The sequence below is a fragment of the Amblyraja radiata genome, chromosome 26, assembly GCF_010909765.2.
Source record: "Amblyraja radiata isolate CabotCenter1 chromosome 26, sAmbRad1.1.pri, whole genome shotgun sequence".
Lineage (NCBI taxonomy): Eukaryota > Metazoa > Chordata > Chondrichthyes > Rajiformes > Rajidae > Amblyraja > Amblyraja radiata.
In genome coordinates this window covers 8735760-8755045 of record NC_045981.1, presented here as the reverse complement: position 1 = coordinate 8755045, position 19286 = coordinate 8735760, and the positions used below count along the sequence as shown (strand labels likewise).

General features: G+C 42.7%; 2 protein-coding genes across 3 annotated transcripts in view; one reads left to right on the top strand and one right to left on the bottom strand.

Moving 5' to 3' along the window:
- The window catches only part of pitpnc1 (phosphatidylinositol transfer protein cytoplasmic 1), a 214299-nt gene extending 213760 nt beyond the window's left edge, over nucleotides 1-539 (bottom strand). The window contains exon 1 of one of the 2 annotated variants that reach the window (XM_033044154.1): nucleotides 466-539. The gene's annotated coding sequence lies outside the window, so the exon portion shown is untranslated. Of the gene's footprint in view, nucleotides 1-431 lie in introns of both variants that reach the window. The other variant, XM_033044155.1, reaches the window with a different exon arrangement.
- A 187-nt stretch (nucleotides 540-726) lies between these two features.
- The window catches only part of psmd12 (proteasome 26S subunit, non-ATPase 12), a 33701-nt gene continuing 15141 nt past the window's right edge, over nucleotides 727-19286 (top strand). Inside the window, exons 1-4 of the mRNA XM_033044151.1 lie at nucleotides 727-1007; nucleotides 10405-10464; nucleotides 11926-12054; nucleotides 12544-12651. Coding sequence (XP_032900042.1) covers nucleotides 903-1007; nucleotides 10405-10464; nucleotides 11926-12054; nucleotides 12544-12651 — 402 coding nt within the window. The 5' untranslated portion in view covers nucleotides 727-902. The remainder of the gene's footprint in view (nucleotides 1008-10404; nucleotides 10465-11925; nucleotides 12055-12543; nucleotides 12652-19286) is intronic.

The window sequence follows — 19286 nt, the reverse complement described above, 5'->3', positions numbered from 1 at the left end:
AGTCAAGGTTGAGTGAAAGTCATTAAACCCATTGAATATGTTAATAATTTGCACCAGGGAGACCATAGTCATTGGTGCCTAAAATAATTATTAACGGCTTAAAATACGACCCATCTGGAATCCCATGTGTCCTCAGACATGAAAACAACTCCAACTGGTCAGGAGTTTGCAGCCCAAAACCCTTTTGTCAAAACTGTCTCCTCACCAAGTGTAAGATTGTGTTATTGTTTATGTCCCCTTTTAATATTAAAGTGCAATAAAACATTTCTTAACCTGTGAAAGTAAATTTAACTTCACGCAGTTTTATGGAATAAGGAACAGCGCCATTGATGCTTCTCCCTTTCAATGTCCCGGAGAGGTGCTGACAGGCCGGCAACTGCAACGAGCCGAGAACCACTTAACTGGGAGAAAGTTGAAGTGAACTGACTCACTTAATGTTTTGAAAGAGTGACGGTTCTCTCTTACTCTTAACGTGGTGGCGTTTTCTCTCCGGTCCGGCTGCCTCACCTTCCATTGGCGCCTCTGGCCGACCCTCCCCCTTCCTCTATTTGGCTGAGCGCCAAACTTGCGAGCGCGCGCACACGCTCTCTCCGTCCTCGCGGCGCCCGCCAACGAGCGAGCTCGTGCTCATGCTCGCGGCACCCTCTCTCGCCCACCCGCTGACAGCAGGCGCGCGCACGCATGCCCGCCCCCGTTCGACGTCGCTCGCTCGCTCGCCCGTCCGTCCGTCCGTCCGTCATCGCGTGTGACGTCGACGGCAGCCTGTTACTGGGTTACGGCGGCTTCGGGCCTTCCTGCGCCACAGAGATTGTACCGATCTTTCTCATTCAAGAGAGAGAGAGAAAGGGAGAACAAAAAAAAAATCAAGAGTAGGAAGGGAGATAAATAAAGTCGCAGTGAAAATGACGGACGGAACTGAACGAGCCGATGGCAAGATTGTAAAAATGGATATGGATTATAGTTCTGCTGTAGACCAGCAGCTCCCAGAGTGCGAGAAAATGGCCCAAGTAAGTGCCAGTCATTTGTACTAGTCACTGAGTCATGCGGTTCCGCTGATCGGAGGCAACTAGGCCTTCGGTGGTAGTAGGCCTCGGGCCTCGGCTGGCTACATAATTACACCAGCATTAAATGCATTTTGATAAGTATTTCTTTGACAGGAAATAAGGAACATGGGAGAAATAACCCGTTAAAAATATATATGTGCGGCGTGTTTCAGAAACCCAGATGCAAACGTAAGACATCAGTGAATGCTCTTCTATAAATGCAAGTTGTTAATAATAGATAGACACAAAATGCTGGAGTAACTCAGCGGGTCAGGCAGCATCTCTGGAGTGAAAGAATGGGTGACGTTTCGGGTCGAGACCCTTCTTCACATAAAAGTATGAGATATGAACGCAGATGATTTGGGGTAACATGTTGGCATGGATAGGGGAGTTCAGAAACAGTTAGGATGAATTGGTCATTTTCGGATTAAAACGAGTAACTATTTGCGCTCCATCAGGATCAGTGCAGGATCTTCACTATTTATAAATCTTGTTAATTTTGATGTAGGAACTCAGTGTACAGTAGCCAAATTTGCTGATGATAGGTAGATGAGCAAGTTGTGAGGTGAACAAAAGAGCCCGCAAAACCATATCGAGGTAAGAAGTTAGCAGTGGGCAAAATATGGGCTTATCCATTTTGGAAAGAGGAATAAAAAAACAATTTACGATTCAAATGGAGTCAAACTACAAAATGTTGTGCAACAATGGGATTGAGAAGCCCTGATGCTCAAAACACAACAAATTAGCAAGCAAATATAGCAGATGATTATGAAGATTTGTGGAATGTTGGCTTTTATTTGAAGGAGTATCGAGTCAGAAGGATTTGGTGCAACCTTCTAGAAAGCTGATGGAATTGCACCTGGACCGTTCTCGTTGACATATGACATAGAGTCATCGCCAAACTCAGACCCTCTCTCACACCTCCCGCTGCTGAAAGACTCATCCATGCCTTCATCTCCTCCCGACTGGACTACTGCAACTCACTTCTCCTTGGCATCAGCTCCACCTACATTAACCGACTCCAACTGGTCCAGAACGCAGCCGCCCGACTCATCACCCACACCAAATCCTGGCATCACATCACTCCAGTCCTCAAACAACTTCACTGGCTTCCCATCTCCCACCGGATCAACTACAAAATCCTGATCCTCACCTACAAAGCCCTCCACCGTCTGGCCCCCCCATATCTCACTGACCTCCTCGCCCCCTACCAACCCTCACGGTCCCTCAGATCCACATCAGCCGGTCTCCTCTCCATCCACAAGTCCAACCTCCGCAGTTTTGGGGACAGAGCCTTCTCCAGGGCAGCTCCCAGGCTCTGGAACTCCCTCCCCCAACTGATCCGCAATTCCGTGTCCCTCACCATCTTCCAGTCCTGCCTCAAGACCCATCTCTTCACCTCTGCCTATCCTTAGCCCCATGTCCCCCTCCCTTTTCATCTATGCATTAATTGCCTCATATTGTGTTTTGTATTGAATTCTGTCTTTACTTTGTGTACTAGTCATGTCTCTACTATTTATTTCAATCCCCTTACATGTTTTTCCTCTACCTGCAAAATTTTTGTAAGGTGTCCTTGAGACTCTTGAAAGGCGCCCATAAATAAAATTTATTATTATTATTATTATGGTTGGAACAGCACGCAAACTGGCCCTTTGGTCCAATGAGTCCACTCTGATCATCATTAACGAACCAGGCTGAAGGGCCTGTTTCAATGTGTAGGAAAGAACTGCAGATACTGGTTTAAATCAAAGGTTGACAAAATGCTGGAGTAACTCAGCAGGACAGGCAGCTTCTCTGGAGAGAAGGAATGGGTGACTAAAGAAGGGTCTCGACCCAAAACGTCACCCATTCTTTCCCTCCAGAGGTGCTGCTGGGCGTGTTTCCATGTTATATAGCTCTATGGCTCCTGCATTTACAACAATTCCATTTTATTCTTCCTACATTTTAATGAATTGGCAGCAGATTCTACCATTCACCTGCACCGTCCAGATTTGGTGAGTACTTGAATCGCCACGGTCTAGTAGAATGTGAACCAGCTGAGATAAGGAAAAACTTTTTCACCCTGAGAATTGTGAATCTGTGGGATTCTCTGCCACAGAAGGCCGTGGAGGCCAATTCACTGGATGTGTTCAAGAGAGAGTTAGATTTGGAGCAAAAGCCAGAACGGGGTACTGATTTTGGATGATCAGCCATGATCGTATTGAATGGTTCGAAGAGCCGAATGGCCTACTCCACCTATTTTCTATGTTTCCCTGTTTCTAAGTGCTGGTAAATGGAATTAGTGTAGCTGGGTCCTTGACCATGGACATGGTGAGGCAAAGCGCAATTTACAATGTCTTTAGGGTGTGGGTGGAAACTGGAGCACATGGAGAAAATCCTGGGAAAACAGGGTGACAATGTAAACTCCACAACATAGTACCTGAGCTCAGAATTGAACCCAAGTCATTGGGGTTGTGACACAATCGGACCACTAACTGCATTACTGTATTGAAAGGATGTGTTTGCATTGGAGGCAGTACAGAGAAAGTTAATTGGATTAATGCTGAGATGAAGGGGTTAAGGTTGGATGAAAGCTTGAGCAGGTTGGGCCTGCACTCATTTGATGATAAAATAATTCTTAATGAATTGTGCAAGATTCTAAGGGGAATTGGCAGAGTGGATGAGATTGTTTTTCCTAACTGAAGGTTTCTTGACCAAGGATGTAGCTTAGTTTAGAGATACAGCATGGAAACAGGCCCGTAGCCCCACCAAGTCCATGCTGACCGACTTTGCACTAATTTTTATGTTATCCCATTTTCTCAGCAACTCTCTACACACTAGAGGCAATTTACAGACACCAATTAACCTACAAACCAATACGTCTTTGGAATGTGGAAGGAAACAAGAGCATCTGGAGGAAGAGTATATCGTCACTGGGGTGGGGGACATGCAAACTGCACAGTCAGCACCCAAGGTCAGGACCAAACCTTGATTTTTGGTGCCGTTAGACAGCAGCACTGCCAGCTGTGCCACTGCTGCCACTAGTTTCTGATTAAGAAGGAGTCCACTTCACAGATGAGGAGGAGGAATCTCTTGCCTCAGAGAATCGTGAATCTTTGCCTTTCTCGATACAATTGAACTTTATTTATCCCATTAGGGAAATTGATCTGCCAAGTCATAAAACACAAAATACATAAAACATGAAATTAAAGTGACGAGTGGAAAGGATTGGGGATGTGCAAAGATTGGGTGGGGGGGAGAGAGAGAATGTGTGTCAGTCTGTCGCATGACAGAAGGGGGAGGAGTTGTACAGTTTGATAGCCACAGGGAAGAAGGATCTCCTGCGGCGTTCTGTCCTGCATCTTGATGGAACCAGCCTGTTGCTGAAGGTACTCCACCTTATAGAGCTGTGGAGATCAGGCCATTGAGCACATTCAAGGGCAGAGATGGACCTGTGGGTTGGATGGATATGGAGAGAGTGGGAAAGTGATGTTGAGGCGGAGACTGGATTAGCTGTGTTCTGATTGAATGGCAGTGCAGGCTCAGAGCCAACTGGCCAACATTTAGAAACATAGAAACATAGAAATTAGGTGCAGGAGTAGGCCATCGGCCCTTCGAGCCTGCACCGCCATTCAATATGATCATGGCTGATCATCCAACTCAGTATCCCGTACCTGCCTTCTCTCCATACCTACCTGCCTTCTCTCCATACCTACCTGCCTTCTCTCCATATCATATTTGCATATGTTTCTTTTGTCCCAGATGTTTAAAAATACAGTGTGCCATTCCCCATACCTAGGAAAATAGAACATTAAAACTGCATGAATATGAAGAGCTCCGAAGAAGCTTCTGATTGTTTTTTGTCTCTAGTATATATTTACAAATTAATAGAAGCTTTGTACATGATGAGGGGAATAGATAGGGTTACTGCTCAGTCTTTACCCGGGGAAGGGGAATCAAAAACCAGAGGACATGGGTATAAGGTGAGAGCAGCAAGATTTAACAGGAACTTGTGGGGAAACTTTTCCCTCAGAGGGTATATGGAATGGGGGTTGAGGCATTTATATATATATATATATATATATATATAGCATATAGCATATAGCATATAGCATATATATATAGCATATATATATATATATATATATATATAGCATATATATATAGCATATAGCATATAGCATATATATATAGCATATAGTATAAAGCATTTATAGAACAAATAAAAGACAATTTGACAGGTGCATGGTTAGGAAATGTTTAAAGTAATATGGGCCAAACGTGGGCAAATGGGACTAGCTTAGATGGGCCATCTTGATCTGAATAGGCGAATTGGGCCAAAGAGCCTGTTTCCATGCTGTATGATCCTATGATTAATTAAATAAATAGAAAGACAAAAATCTGTTCAATCATGCATTCAATAAGATCATGGGTCATAGAGTGATACAGTGTGGAAACAGGCCCTTCGGCACAACTTGCCCACACCGGCCAATATGTCCCAGCTACACTAGTCCCACCTGCCTGCATTTGGTCCATATCTCTCCAAACTTGTCCTGTCCATACCTCATTCTACCCACAGTAGCTTTGAACTCCATTGTTTACCAAGAATGTATCTACCTCTGCTTTAAAATATTAAAAGTTTCTGCTTCTACCACCCTTTGAGGAAGAGAGTTCCTAGAACTCAAAACGTCCTGAGAGGAATTTCACTTCCTCTCTGCCTTAAATGAGTGATCTCTGTTCTAGATTTTCCCACGAGGAAACTCCTTTGACAGTCACCTTGTGAAACTCCACCAATATGTTAATTGTTTAATTAGTCCCTCTTATGCATCCAAATTGTATACCTCTCCTTTTCAACCTTTCCTCATAATGATACCTGCCTATTCCTGGTCAATGACACCTTTTCTGACCTACTTACAGTGTCTTCAAATCCATCCTTGATTACTGTGATCTATACTGTAAACAGTACCTCAGAATTCTCTATATAATTGAAGCATAACCTCTCCACTTTTGTATTCAGTTCTTGTAGCAATAAATAGTAACATTTTGGTTAGCTTTCCTAATTCTTTATTGTACCCGTACAACAGTAGCCCTTTGCAAATCATACAATTGGACACCAGAGCACTCTGCATCTCAGTGCTCCAACAGTATACAAACTTTTTAAGTAGATCGTTTTTATATGTATCATATAATCATATAACCATATAACAATTACAGCACGGAAACAGGCCATCTCGACCCTTCTAGTCCGTGCCGAACACGTATTCTCCCCTGGTCCCATATACCTGCGCTCAGACCATAACCCTCCATTCCTTTCCCGTCCATATAACTATCCAATTTATGTATCCTGTTACATTTCCAATTTTTCTCACAATATATTCAGTTTGTTAGGCCTTAGCCCATTCACTTCATCTGTGTAGATTTTGTCGTCTTTGCGTCCTCTTCACATTACTTTTCAACTTTGTGTCATCAGCAAATTTAGCGACCATTAGTTTGGTGCGTTCATCTAAGTCATTGGTATAAATCTGTTATATAAAGTTAAGACCCCGTGGCACACCCATCATCTCATTTTGCCAAGCAGGTAAAGATCTTTCTGTTTCTTGTTTGCCAGGTGATCTTTTATCCACTGTGTTGTCTTGTATATATATTTTTTGTGATTACCTTTGATTTGGCATCTTATCAAAAAGGACATTTGTGGATATCATAACATGGAAACAGGCTGTGTCATTGTTTGCTCCTTGATGGAAGTAAACAAGCTCAATCACATTTATACTCCATTGTCCATTATTTCTACATCCATTCAATCTAACTGACTTGTGTTGAGTTCAAATTGCCCCTAATGTGAAAGTGAGATAACAGAACTAGGGTGAATGGGTGATTAATGACAGCATGGACATGGTGGAACGAAGGATCAGTTTTTATCCTGCATCTCTAAACTTTCATCAAATCGCAGAAGCTTTCAGGAGTCAGAAACAAAGAATATGTCAAATACCTAAATGTAAAAATAAATTAAAGCAAGGCCTTATCTTAGTTTCAGAATCGCTGAAGATAAACCATTCAAATGTTAATTTTGATTAGATATCTGGATAAGAACTTGGGACTTGCTGATTTGGGATTACTGACCATCCCGCGGCCCAGGCATAAGGTCAGGGGTGACCGCGCTTTTGCGGTTGCAGCACCTAGACTATGGAACAGCATCCCTCTTCCCATCAGAACTGCCCCCTCCATCAACTCTTTTAAGTCTAGACTTAAAACTTATTTTTACTCACAAGTGTTTCTTGAGGTCCTCTGAGGGAGTGCTGTATGTATGTATTTATATATATATGTATTGTTAGATCTATGTACCACTGTTTGTAGAACGTTAGTACCTGCACTGATGTAAAGCACTTTGGTCAACGAGAGTTGTTTTTAAATGTGCTATAGAAATAAAATTGACTTGACTTGACTTGAAAGATAAAACTCTATCGTATCTATGCAGTTGATCCCCCCCAAAGAACATGAGCTAGAGCTTGGTGCAGCAGTTTTCCATGTTATTAGACATGGGTTACTGCTGTGACACGAGCATAACCAATGCTGCAGGACATCTGCTGATACAGAATGTAAATGATGATGAAACTCAAAACAGGATCCAACTTTGAAGATCCTTTGTGAAAGAGGTATGAAGAGGTATGGGAGAGACATACACAACATTGATAGCAGCAGAAGAAAATTAAAACAATTGCAGATGATGAAAATCTAAAATAGTTTTTAAAAAAAAGAAATGCGGAAAACACTCGACAGGTCAGGCAGCATCTGTGGAATAAGAAACAATTAGCATTTCAAGTCTGGGACCATCAGAACTAGTAAAGAGAAACATTAGTTGTTTCACTTATCACAGTATGATTTTATTACTAACTACAGAGAGGCAGGAGCATGCTTGGTGTGTGGGCTTTTCTCAGAGTCATGCCCATTTTTATAGTGAGAGATCAGTTCAACAATATTGTGAAATAAAATCAAGAACACATTTTAAAATTCTGTCAAATGTCATTACGTTACCAGGCTATGGTTTTGTACGAATGGAAAACTATCGATAGTTTAACAATCACGAAGAGCAGCATACAAGAGTATCGCATTTTTATATAAATAAGGCATTCAAACAGAATTCATTTGTAATGTTCTTATCAGGTTAGCTCTTTTCAATATAGTGCACGTGCCAAATTAGCAGTCTGCTTTGCCAAGAGTGTTTTATTGTCATATGTCCCAGATAGAACAATGACATTCTTACCTGTGCAGCACAACAGAATATGTAATCATAATAAATAATAACAAAAACTCAAAAAAAAAACAAACAATAACAGTGCAATGAAGATACATTGATATTGTGTCAATGTAATTATTAATGACATAGCGTTTTCCTGTAAACTGTAAGGAGAGAACCAAATATTCCCAAAGTGTAAGCATACTGGTCTGTTGTTTTAAGTAGTACAACATCTATTTTCATATTATTTCATGTTTCCTTACAAGATGAGAGCATTGGGCCATTGAACTTGAGATTGGAGAAACTACATAGTGTGTATTTTACACTGTGTGCTCTTAAACTTTTGAGCATTGAATAACTATTATGTTACATTGTTTCTCAGTTTCTATTGAGAAAGTATATTCATATCATATTGCAGCCTTCACTCTTGGGTTTTTCATCTTCGGCATTCCCGTAATCTGTGTTTTTAGTAATCTCCACATTCATTGGGTGGGCGGCGTGACTCACGTCGCAGCGGCCTCTGCAGTCCGTCTGTCGTTATTTGTTTTTTTGTCTCGTTTGAATGTAGTTTAAAGCGCTTTTTAAAAAAACTGGGTATGTGTGTGGGGGCGGGGGTGGGGGTGGGGAAACTTTAAAAATCTTTCCCCTGCACGGAGAACCTGACCTTTTCTCTGTCGGGTCTCCGTTGTCGTTGGGGCCTAGCACCGTGGAGCGGCCTCCAACCGGAACGACCTGGGGCTCCAGTCGCGGAGCTGTGGACCTACTTACCATCGTGGAGCTGGCCGAGTTCGGAGCGTGGAGAGCGGTGGTGGCGCGCTGCTGCGACCCGACCCCGGAGATTCGGAGGCTCCAACCGCAGGTCTGGTGGACAGTGACACCGGGAGCCCGCAGGTCCCTGGTGGGAGACCGCTTTTAGGAGCTTCCGCAACGGCGACTTCTCCCGCCCGAGTTGCGGGATTGAAAATTACCTGGAGCGCGGGGCCTTACATCGCCCGGCGCGGCTTTACGGCCGTGGGACTTGCAAGCGCCCGCCGGGGGTCTCCAACACCAAGACCCGGAGTGCGGCCTTGCATCACCCGGTGCGGCTTTAATGGCTGCGGGACACTTACCATCGCCCGCCGGGGGCTTTGACTCTGACATCGGGAGGAGAATGGGGAGTGCAGGGGAGAGCTAAGACTTTGCCTTCCATTACAGTGAGGAGGAGATTCACTGTGATGGATGTTTGTGTAAATTGTGTTGTGTCTTGGTTCTTTTTCTTGTGTGTATGACTGCAGAAACCAAATTTTGTTTGAAACTCAATGAGGTACAAATGACAACAAATGAATTGTATCATTGTGTTGTATCATGAGCTAGAACATCAATAAACGGCTTTAAACATGGAAGAGACGTTGAGGGGTGGGGGAGTGGACTGCCATTGTACTCTGGCGCACAGACCCCTATCTTGCAGAGGCCAAGAGCCAACTTTCTGACACTTCCTCATACCTTCCTCTGAACCATATCCATGCTGACTAATAACAGGCCAATATTTCCCGTACTGTTATACATATCCACTTCAGGAGATCTCCCCTCCATGCTGTTCAACTTCGCAGTGCCCAAACCAGCACCGTCTGCGTCTATCTCTTAGCTAAGATCCACAGGTCTGCCCTGCTAGGTCTCTGCTTTCTGCTTCCTCTTGCCCCACTGAACTCATTTCTTTCAATCTGGACCCCATTCTGTCTTCACATGTCGATTCCCTTCCTACCTAATCCAGGACATCTCTTCCATTTCAATAACTTCCAATTGCTTGGTCCCAGCTGCCTTGACTTTACCCTGGATGTCCAGTCTCTGTACAGCTCCATCCTAATCAGGAAGGAGCCCTCCATTCCTTTCTTGAACAAAGACCCAACCAGTTCCCTTCCACTAACAACCTCATCTGCTAGACAGAGCATGTCGTCATCCTTAGCAACATCTGTGGATTATTTCCCTTTTCTACAAATCAAAGGTTAGTCACTATGTCTGCATGTGGGAAGGATGTTGTGTTATGAAGTAAATATCCATGTCAACTTTGAAAAGAGAACTGCTTATGGAATGGAAAGGAAAATGTATTTTAATCGATTTTTGCCGTTATTTGCAAAATATTTCTGTGCTAATCATTCTGTTTTAATTTAGGATGGAAGACTGCAGGAAGCTATTGATAATCTTCTGTCATTGGAAAAGCAGACTCGAACAGTAAGTGCAAGTTAAATCACTGTGTGTGAGATTAAAATCAACTTAATACAAGACATTTGGAAAGGTAAAATGAATCTATTGAATTGTTATCTTCCCATCACATAACCGTGCTTAAATTGCGTGTTTCAGTTTGATTCAAGCAGAGTTATGGAATAAAACAATTGGAATATGTCCTGCATCTTTTTTAACCAGCAGACTTTGGAGTGGTCACAACAGGCGTCCACGAAAATAATTTATTTAACACCAGGCATGGATAGAGTGGATGTGGAGATGATGTTTCCACTAGTGAGAAGGTCATAGCCTCAGAATTTAAGGAGGAGGAATTTCTTTAATCAGAGGGTGGTGAATCTGTGGAATTTGTTGCCACTGAAGGCTATGGAGGCCAAGTCAATGGATATTTTTAAGGCAGAGATAGATAGATTCTTGATTAGCACTGATGTCGGGTTACAGGAGAAGGCAGGAGAATGGGGATACCAGGGAAACATAGATCAGTCATGATTGAATGGCAGAGTAGGCTTGATGGCTGTATGGTGTAATTCTACTCCTAACACTTATGAACCATTTAAGGTTCTTACATTGTAATCTCTTTGGAAATGTTTGGAAATGCAATATTGTTCTCCAGAGGACTGCCCCTTGAATGGCAGGCAAAGGCAAGGCAGAGAGTATTTTCTTACCAGTATTCAGATTTATATTCGGCACTCTTTCTTCTGAATAAGACCACGGGCAAGTTCTACTCCCTAAACCTGAACACCATCTATAACATTAATTTCCATTTGTTATGCACATTTCATTACATCGTGCTAGTTGCCAAGAGATTACAGTATGCAGGTACATGGTTAGACCAGATCTATCTTTCAATAATCGTAAGAGTTCCCATAGCACCATTAGAAGAATTAAATTGAAGACCATGTGGCGTGTTTACCTCTCAGTCTACATCATTAAATCATGTTTTCGGGCGCCATCTATCTCACTTCAGTTTGCGAAACATGAAAATTCTGATTCTTTAAAAAAAATGTAAAACTTAAAACATTTCTAGACTTGGAAATTGGTATTCTCAGGATTAAGAAAAATAACAACAACAATTTTTTTTAAACTAAAATGCTAGATTACTAAATTACTGACAGAAAAATAAATGTTTGTTAGTTTCAAGAATGAGTAGAGTACGATTTGTCTGAATATTTTTCTGGAATATAGTTTGATAGGTTGGCTAGATGCACCAATGATTCTTCCTCTATGTTTTTTTGTAAAATACATAGTATTTGCTTATTATTGCTTGCAAAGCTGTGTAGTTCTTTACCATTTCTTCTTTCCCCAATGGTGATTTACTCTAAACCTGATCAAATGTAGCATTTTTATTAATTAATTTTGCATAGTTGAAAAGTTTCCAGTACATTCGGTTGATTTTCTTCACAATTCTAACAATATTCTTGCTGGGAATAATTTTTCTATGATATATTGTAGGCTTCTGATATGGCATCCACATCAAGAATCCTTGTTGCAATAGTGAAAATGTGTTATGATGCAAAAGACTGGGATGTACTCAATGAAAATATCGTATTTTTGTCGAAAAGGAGAAGTCAGTTAAAACAGGTAAGGACCACAGATTGTGTAGATCTAGTGACTAGAGCTATTTTCTCTATTTTAATTCTTAAGAAAAAATATCTGCCAGCATGTAATGTTAAAACTGAATACTTCTATATTTAATAGGCAAATAATTGGCGCACAACATTTATGAACTCCCTTATCTTTTTATCTTGTAATAGAAATAAAAGCAGTGGTACCTTTTAGCAAAATAAATTGTGTCTTAGCCAATTTTTTTCTACAAACCTAATGACTGAAAATGTTACCATATACAACAGGCTTGATGCTGGTGATCATTAAAAATGATATTTTGCTTGTTTGCAAAAATGACCTTGGATGACAGAATCCAAACATGTGCTTGAATTCAATTTATGGATTCTGTTCATACTGCCTGTGATATGAAGTGCACTAGTACATTGGGAGACAATCAATAGATCGCCAATTTACATTTTAGTCATTGTTGGTAAAAGTACCATTGTTGCTTTGTTCATTATACAGGCAGTTACAAAGATGGTCCAGGAGTGCTACACGTATGTCAGTCAGATTACCGACTTACCTATCAAATTGAGACTGATAGACACTTTGCGCACTGTCACAGCTGGAAAGGTTAGTATTTTTTGTCTATTTTAAAAAGTACACCTTGTTGCTGGATTTACCTCTGACCATGAAAATATATGATTTTTTGTTGCGCCTAACTTTGTAGATGGTATAAAATGGGGGGTCTTCAAAGCATCTTGTTAGATGAACATTTTAATATTACATAATTGCCTTGATCTCCATCAATAGACAATATATAATAGGTGCAGGAATAGGCCATTCGGCCTTTCGAGCCAGCACCGCCATTCAATGTGATCATGGCTGATCATCCCCAAACAGTACCTCGTTCCTGCCTTCTCCCCATATCCCCTGACTCCGCTCTCTTTAAAAGCCCTATCTAGCTCTCTCTTGAAAGTATCCAGAGAACGGCCACCACCAGAGGCAGAGAATTCCACAGACTCTCAACTCTCTGAGAAAAAGTGTTTCCTCATCTCTGTTCTAAATGGCTTACCCCTTATTCTTAAACTGTGGCCGCTGGTTCTGGACTCCCCCAACATCGGGAACATGTTTCCTGCCTCTAGCGTGTCCAAACCCTTAACAATCTTATATGTTTAAATAAGATCCCTTCTCATCCTTCTAAACTCCAGAGTGTACAAGCCCAGCCGCTCTCAGCATATGACAGTCCCGCCATCCCCGGAATTAATCTTGTAAACCTACGCTGCACTCCATCAATAACAAGAATGTCCTTCCTCAAATTAAGGGACCAAAACTGCACACAATACTCCAGGTGTGGTCTCACTAGGGCCCTGTACAACTGCAGAAGGACCTCTTTACTCCTATACTCGACTCCTCTTGTTATAAAGGCCAACATGCCATTCGCTTTCTTCACTGCCTGCTGTACCTGCATGGTGTGGATGTGCAGTTTACCAGGCAGTACGAATACCTTGGAGTGTACCGGGACAGTAAACTGGACTGGTCCAGGAATACTGAGGCCCTGTACAAGGGACAGAGCCGGCTGCACTTTTTGAGGATGCTCCGCTCTTTCAACATCTGCAGTAAGATGCTGCAGATGTTCTACCAATCGGTGGCAGCCAGTGCCCTCTTCTTCGGTGCCGTGTGCTAGGGCAGAAGGACGAAGGCACCAATAGGATTGACAAACTCAACAGGAGGGCTGACTCCATCCTGGGGGCAGAGATGGATTCATGAGACTCCCCTCATACCCCCCCCCCCCCCACCTCCCCATCCAATCTTTGCACATCCTCAATCCTTTCCCTCCTGGGATAAAGAAAGTTCAATCGTATCGTATTATATATTATGTTGTTATAAAACTGCAGAAATTTTTAAGGCTTCATTTAGCTGTACAATGATGAGAAGTCAAACATTACCAACAGCAATCGGTTGAAGAATTATGTCATACAATTACACATTTCATGTTTATTCAAAAATGCTTTAGCAACACTACTTTACACTTTTAGGACAGTTGATGCCGACAGCATTGAAACAATTGTAAATTATTTGTGTTGGGTCCTTTGTTGTTTGTCATGTACATCAATGATCTGGATGAAGGTGTGGTAAATTGGATTAGTAAATATGCAGATGATACCAAGATAGGGGGTGTTGTGGATAATGAAGAGGATTTCCAAAGTTTACAGAGTGATTTAGGCCATTTGGAAGAATGGGCTGAAAGATGGCAGATGGAGTTTAATGCTGATAAATGTGAGGTGCTACACCTTGGCAGGACAAATCAAAATAGGACGTACATGGTAAATGGTAGGGAATTGAAGAATGCAGTTGAACAGAGGGATCTGGGAATAACCGTGCATAGTTCCTTGAAGGTGGAATCTCATATAGATAGGGTGGTAAAGAAAGCTTTTGGTATGCTAGCCTTTATAAATCAGAGCATTGAGTATAGAAGCTGGGATGTAATGTTAAAATTGTACAAGGCATTGGTGAGACCAAATCTGGAATATAGTGTACAATTTTGGTCGCCCAATTATAGGAAGGATGTCAACAAAATAGAGAGAGTACAGAGGAGATTTACTAGGATGTTGCCTGGGTTTCAACAATTAAGTTACAGAGAAAGGTTGAATAAGTTAGGTCTTTATTCTCTGGAGCGCAGAAGGTTAAGGGGGGACTTGATAGAGGTCTTTAAAATGATGAGAGGGATAGACAGAGTTGATGTGGACAAGCTTTTCCCTTTGAGAATAGGAAAGATTCAAACAAGAGGACATGACTTCAGAATTAAGGGACAGAAGTTTAGGGGTAACATGAGGGGGAACTTCTTTACTCAGAGAGTGGTAGCGGTGTGGAATGAGCTTCCAGTGGAAGTGGTGGAGGCAGGTTCGTTGGTATCATTTAAAAATAAATTGGATAGGCATATGGATGAGAAGGGAATGGAGGGTTATGGTATGAGTGCAGGCAGGTGGGACTAAGGGAAAATAATTGTTTGGCATGGACTTGTAGGGCCGAGATGGCCTGTTTCCGTGCTGTAATTGTTATATGTTATAAGCTATGACCATACAATTTACATTTAATAGTACCTTTGGCTGTCTAGGTGCCTTGGATTATTTATGCTTCCATTTTAACATTTTCTCTATAAGATAGTAACTGCAAGAGGCCTGCGTTGCTTCGATAGAGCAATAAAATATTCCTATTCCTTGATCATGGGGCATCTCGGTCGGCTTGGACGAGTTGGCCGATGCTCCATGCTGTATGACCCTATGATATGGATAGCACAAATCAGGAACTGCTTGTTGTTTCTTTCTGATTTATGTGCTCTTAAAACCTTGTCCTAAAAGAACCTTTAGAGGAAGAATGATTTTAAAATCTAGAATATAATTGAATGATGCAACCTACTACTGCCGTGTTTATCTTGTGTAACATTTCCGCAAGAGGTTGCAACTAAGTAAATTAAACATAGAAACATAGAAATTAGGTGCAGGAGTAGGCCATTCGGCCCTTCGAGCCTGCACCGCCATTCAATATGATCATGGCTGATCATCCAACTCAGTATCCCGTACCTGCCTTCTCTCCATACCCTCTGATCCCCTTAGCCACAAGGGCCACATCTAACTCCCTCTTAAATATAGCCAATGAACTGGCCTCGACTACCCTCTGTGGCAGAGAGTTCCAGAGATTCACCACTCTCTGTGTGAAAAAAGTTCTTCTCATCTCGGTTTTAAAGGATTTCCCCCTTATCCTTAAGCTGTGACCCCTTGTCCTGGACTTCCCCAACATCGGGAGCAATCCTCCCGCATCTAGCCTGTCCAACCCCTTAAGAATTTTGTAAGTTTCTATAAGATCCCCTCTCAATCTCCTAAATTCTAGAGAGTATAAACCAAGTCTATCCAGTCTTTCTTCATAAGACAGTCCTGACATCCCAGGAATCAGTCTGGTGAACCTTCTCTGCACTCCCTCTATGGCAATAATGTCCTTCCTCAGATTTGGAGACCAAAACTGTACGCAATACTCCAGGTGTGGTCTCACCAAGACCCTGTACAACTGCAGTAGAACCTCCCTGCTCCTATACTCAAATCCTTTTGCTATGAAAGCTAACATACCATTCGCTTTCTTCACTGCCTGCTGCACCTGCATGCCCACTTTCAATGACTGGTGTACCATGACACCCAGGTCTCGCTGCATCTCCCCTTTTCCTAGTCGGCCACCATTTAGATAATAGTCTGCTTTCCTGTTTTTGCCACCAAAATGGATAACCTCACATTTATCCACATTATACTGCATCTGCCAAACATTTGCCCACTCACCCAGCCTATCCAAGTCACCTTGCAGTCTCCTAGCATCCTCCTCACAGCTAACACTGCCCCCCAGCTTAGTGTCATCCGCAAACTTGGAGATATTGCCTTCAATTCCCTCATCCAGATCATTAATGTATATTGTAAATAGCTGGGGTCCCAGCACTGAGCCTTGCGGTACCCCACTAGTCACTGCCTGCCATTGTGAAAAGGACCCGTTTACTCCTACTCTTTGCTTCCTGTTTGCCAGCCAGTTCTCTATCCACATCAATACTGAACCCCCAATGCCGTGTGCTTTAAGTTTGTATACTAATCTCTTATGTGGGACCTTGTCGAAAGCCTTCTGGAAGTCCAGATACACCACATCAACTGGTTCTCCCCTATCCACGCTACTAGTTACATCCTCGAAAAATTCTATAAGATTCGTCAGACATGATTTACCTTTTGTAAATCCATGCTGACTTTGTCCAATGATTTCACCACTTTCCAAATGTGCTGCTATCCCATCTTTAATAACTGACTCTAGCAGTTTCCCCACTACCGATGTTAGACTAACTGGTCTGTAATTCCCCGTTTTCTCTCTCCCTCCCTTCTTAAAAAGTGGGGTTACGTTTGCTACCCGCCAATCTTCAGGAACTACTCCAGAATCTAAAGAGTTTTGAAAGATTATTACTAATGCATCCACTATTTCTGGAGCTACTTCCTTAAGTACTCTGGGATGCAGCCTATCTGGCCCTGGGGATTTATCGGCCTTTAATCCATTCAATTTACCCAACACCACTTCCCGGCTAACCTGGATTTCACTCAATTCCTCCAACTCCTTTGACCCGCGGTCCCCTGCTATTTCCGGCAGATTATTTATGTCTTCCTTAGTGAAGACGGAACCAAAGTAGTTATTCAATTGGTCCGCCATATCCTTCTTCCCCATGATCAACTCACCTGTTTCTGACTGCAAGGGACCTACATTTGTTTTAACTAATCTCTTTCTTTTCACATATCTATAAAAACTTTTGCAGTCAGTTTTTATGTTCCCTGCCAGTTTTCTTTCATAATCTATTTTTCCTTTCCTAATTAAGCCCTTTGTCCTCCTCTGCTGGTCTCTGAATTTCTCCCAGTCCTCCGGTATGCTGCTTTTTCTGGCTAATTTGTACGCATCATCCTTCGCTTTGATACTATCCCTGATTTCCCTTGTTATCCACGGATGCACTACCTTCCCTGATTTATTCTTTTGCCAAACTGGGATGAACAATTTTTGTAGTTCATCCATGCAGTCTTTAAATGTCTTCCATTGCATATCCACCGTCAACCCTTTTAGAATTAATTGCCAGTCAATCTTGGCCAATTCACGTCTCATACCCTCAAAGTTACCTTTCTTTAAGTTCAGAACCATTGTTTCTGAATTAACAATGTCACTCTCCATCCTAATGAATAACTCAACCATATTATGGTCACTCTTGCCCAAGGGGGCACGTACAATAAGACTGCTAACTAACCCTTCCTCATTACTCAATACCCAGTCTAAAATAGCCTGCTCTCTCGTTGGTTCCTCCACATGTTGATTTAGATAACTATCCCGCATACATTCCAAAAAATCCTCTTCCTCAGCACCCCTGCCAATTTGATTCACCCAATCTATATGTAGATTGAAGTCACCCATTATAACGGTTTTGCCTTTGTCGCACGCATTTCTAATTTCCTGTTTGATACCATCTCCAACTTCACTACTACTGTTAGGTGGCCTGTACACAACACCCACCAGCGTTTTCTGCCCCTTAGTGTTTCGCAGCTCTACCCATACCGATTCCACATCCTCCAAACTAATGTCCTTCCTTTCCATTGCGTTAATCTCCTCTCTAATCAGCAACGCTACCCCACCTCCTTTTCCTTTCTCTCTATCCCTCCTGAATATTGAATATCCCTGGATGTTCAGCTCCCAGCCTTGGTCACCCTGGAGCCATGTCTCCGTGATCCCAACTATATCATAGTCATTAATAGCTATCTGCACATTCAACTCATCCACCTTATTACGAATGCTCCTTGCATTGAGACACAAAGCCTTCAGGCTTGTTTTTACAACACTCTTACCCCTTATACAATTATGTTGAAAAGTGGTCCTTTTTGATTTTTGCCCTGGATTTTCCGGCCTGCCACTTTTACTTTTCACCTTGCTACCTATTGCTTCTACCCTCATTTTACACCCCTCTGTCTCTACGCTCACACATTTAAGAAACCCTTTCCCTTTAACTCCATCCTCCACTATCCCATTCGACACCCCACCCCCCTTATTCAGTTTAAAACCACCCGTGTAGCAGTGGCAAACCTGCCTGCCAGAATGCTGGTCCCACACCTGTTAAGATGCAATCCGTCCCTTTTGTACAGTTCCCCCTTACCCCAAAACAGATCCCAGTGATCTAAGAATCTAAATCCCTGCCCCGTGCACCAGTTCCTCAGCCACACGTTCAGGTCCTGTATCTCCCTGTTCCTGCTCTCGCCAGCACGAGGAACTGGAAGCAAACCGGAGATAACAACCCTGGAGGTCCTGCTTTTCAGCATTTTTCCGAGCTCTCTAAAGTCACGCTGCAGAATATTCATCCCCTTCTTTCCGACATCGTTTGTGCCGACATGCACTACCACTTCCGGATGTTCACCTTCGCCCTTGAGGATTTTCTGCACTCTGTCCGTGACATCCTGGATCCTGGCACCAGGAAGGCAGCACACCATCCTCGCATCCCGTCTGTTGCCGCAGAAACCCCTGTCCGTACCTCTCACAATGGAGTCTCCCACTACAATGGCGTTGCCTGCCTTAGGCCTTTTTGGTTTTGGCTCAACAGCCCTATTCGCATCACAAGCCAGTCCGCCGCCCAGTGTAAACACCTCTTCTGTCCCGACAGCTTCTAAGTGGGTGAACCTGTTCACAAGAGGTACAACACCCGGGGACGTTGGCATTTCATG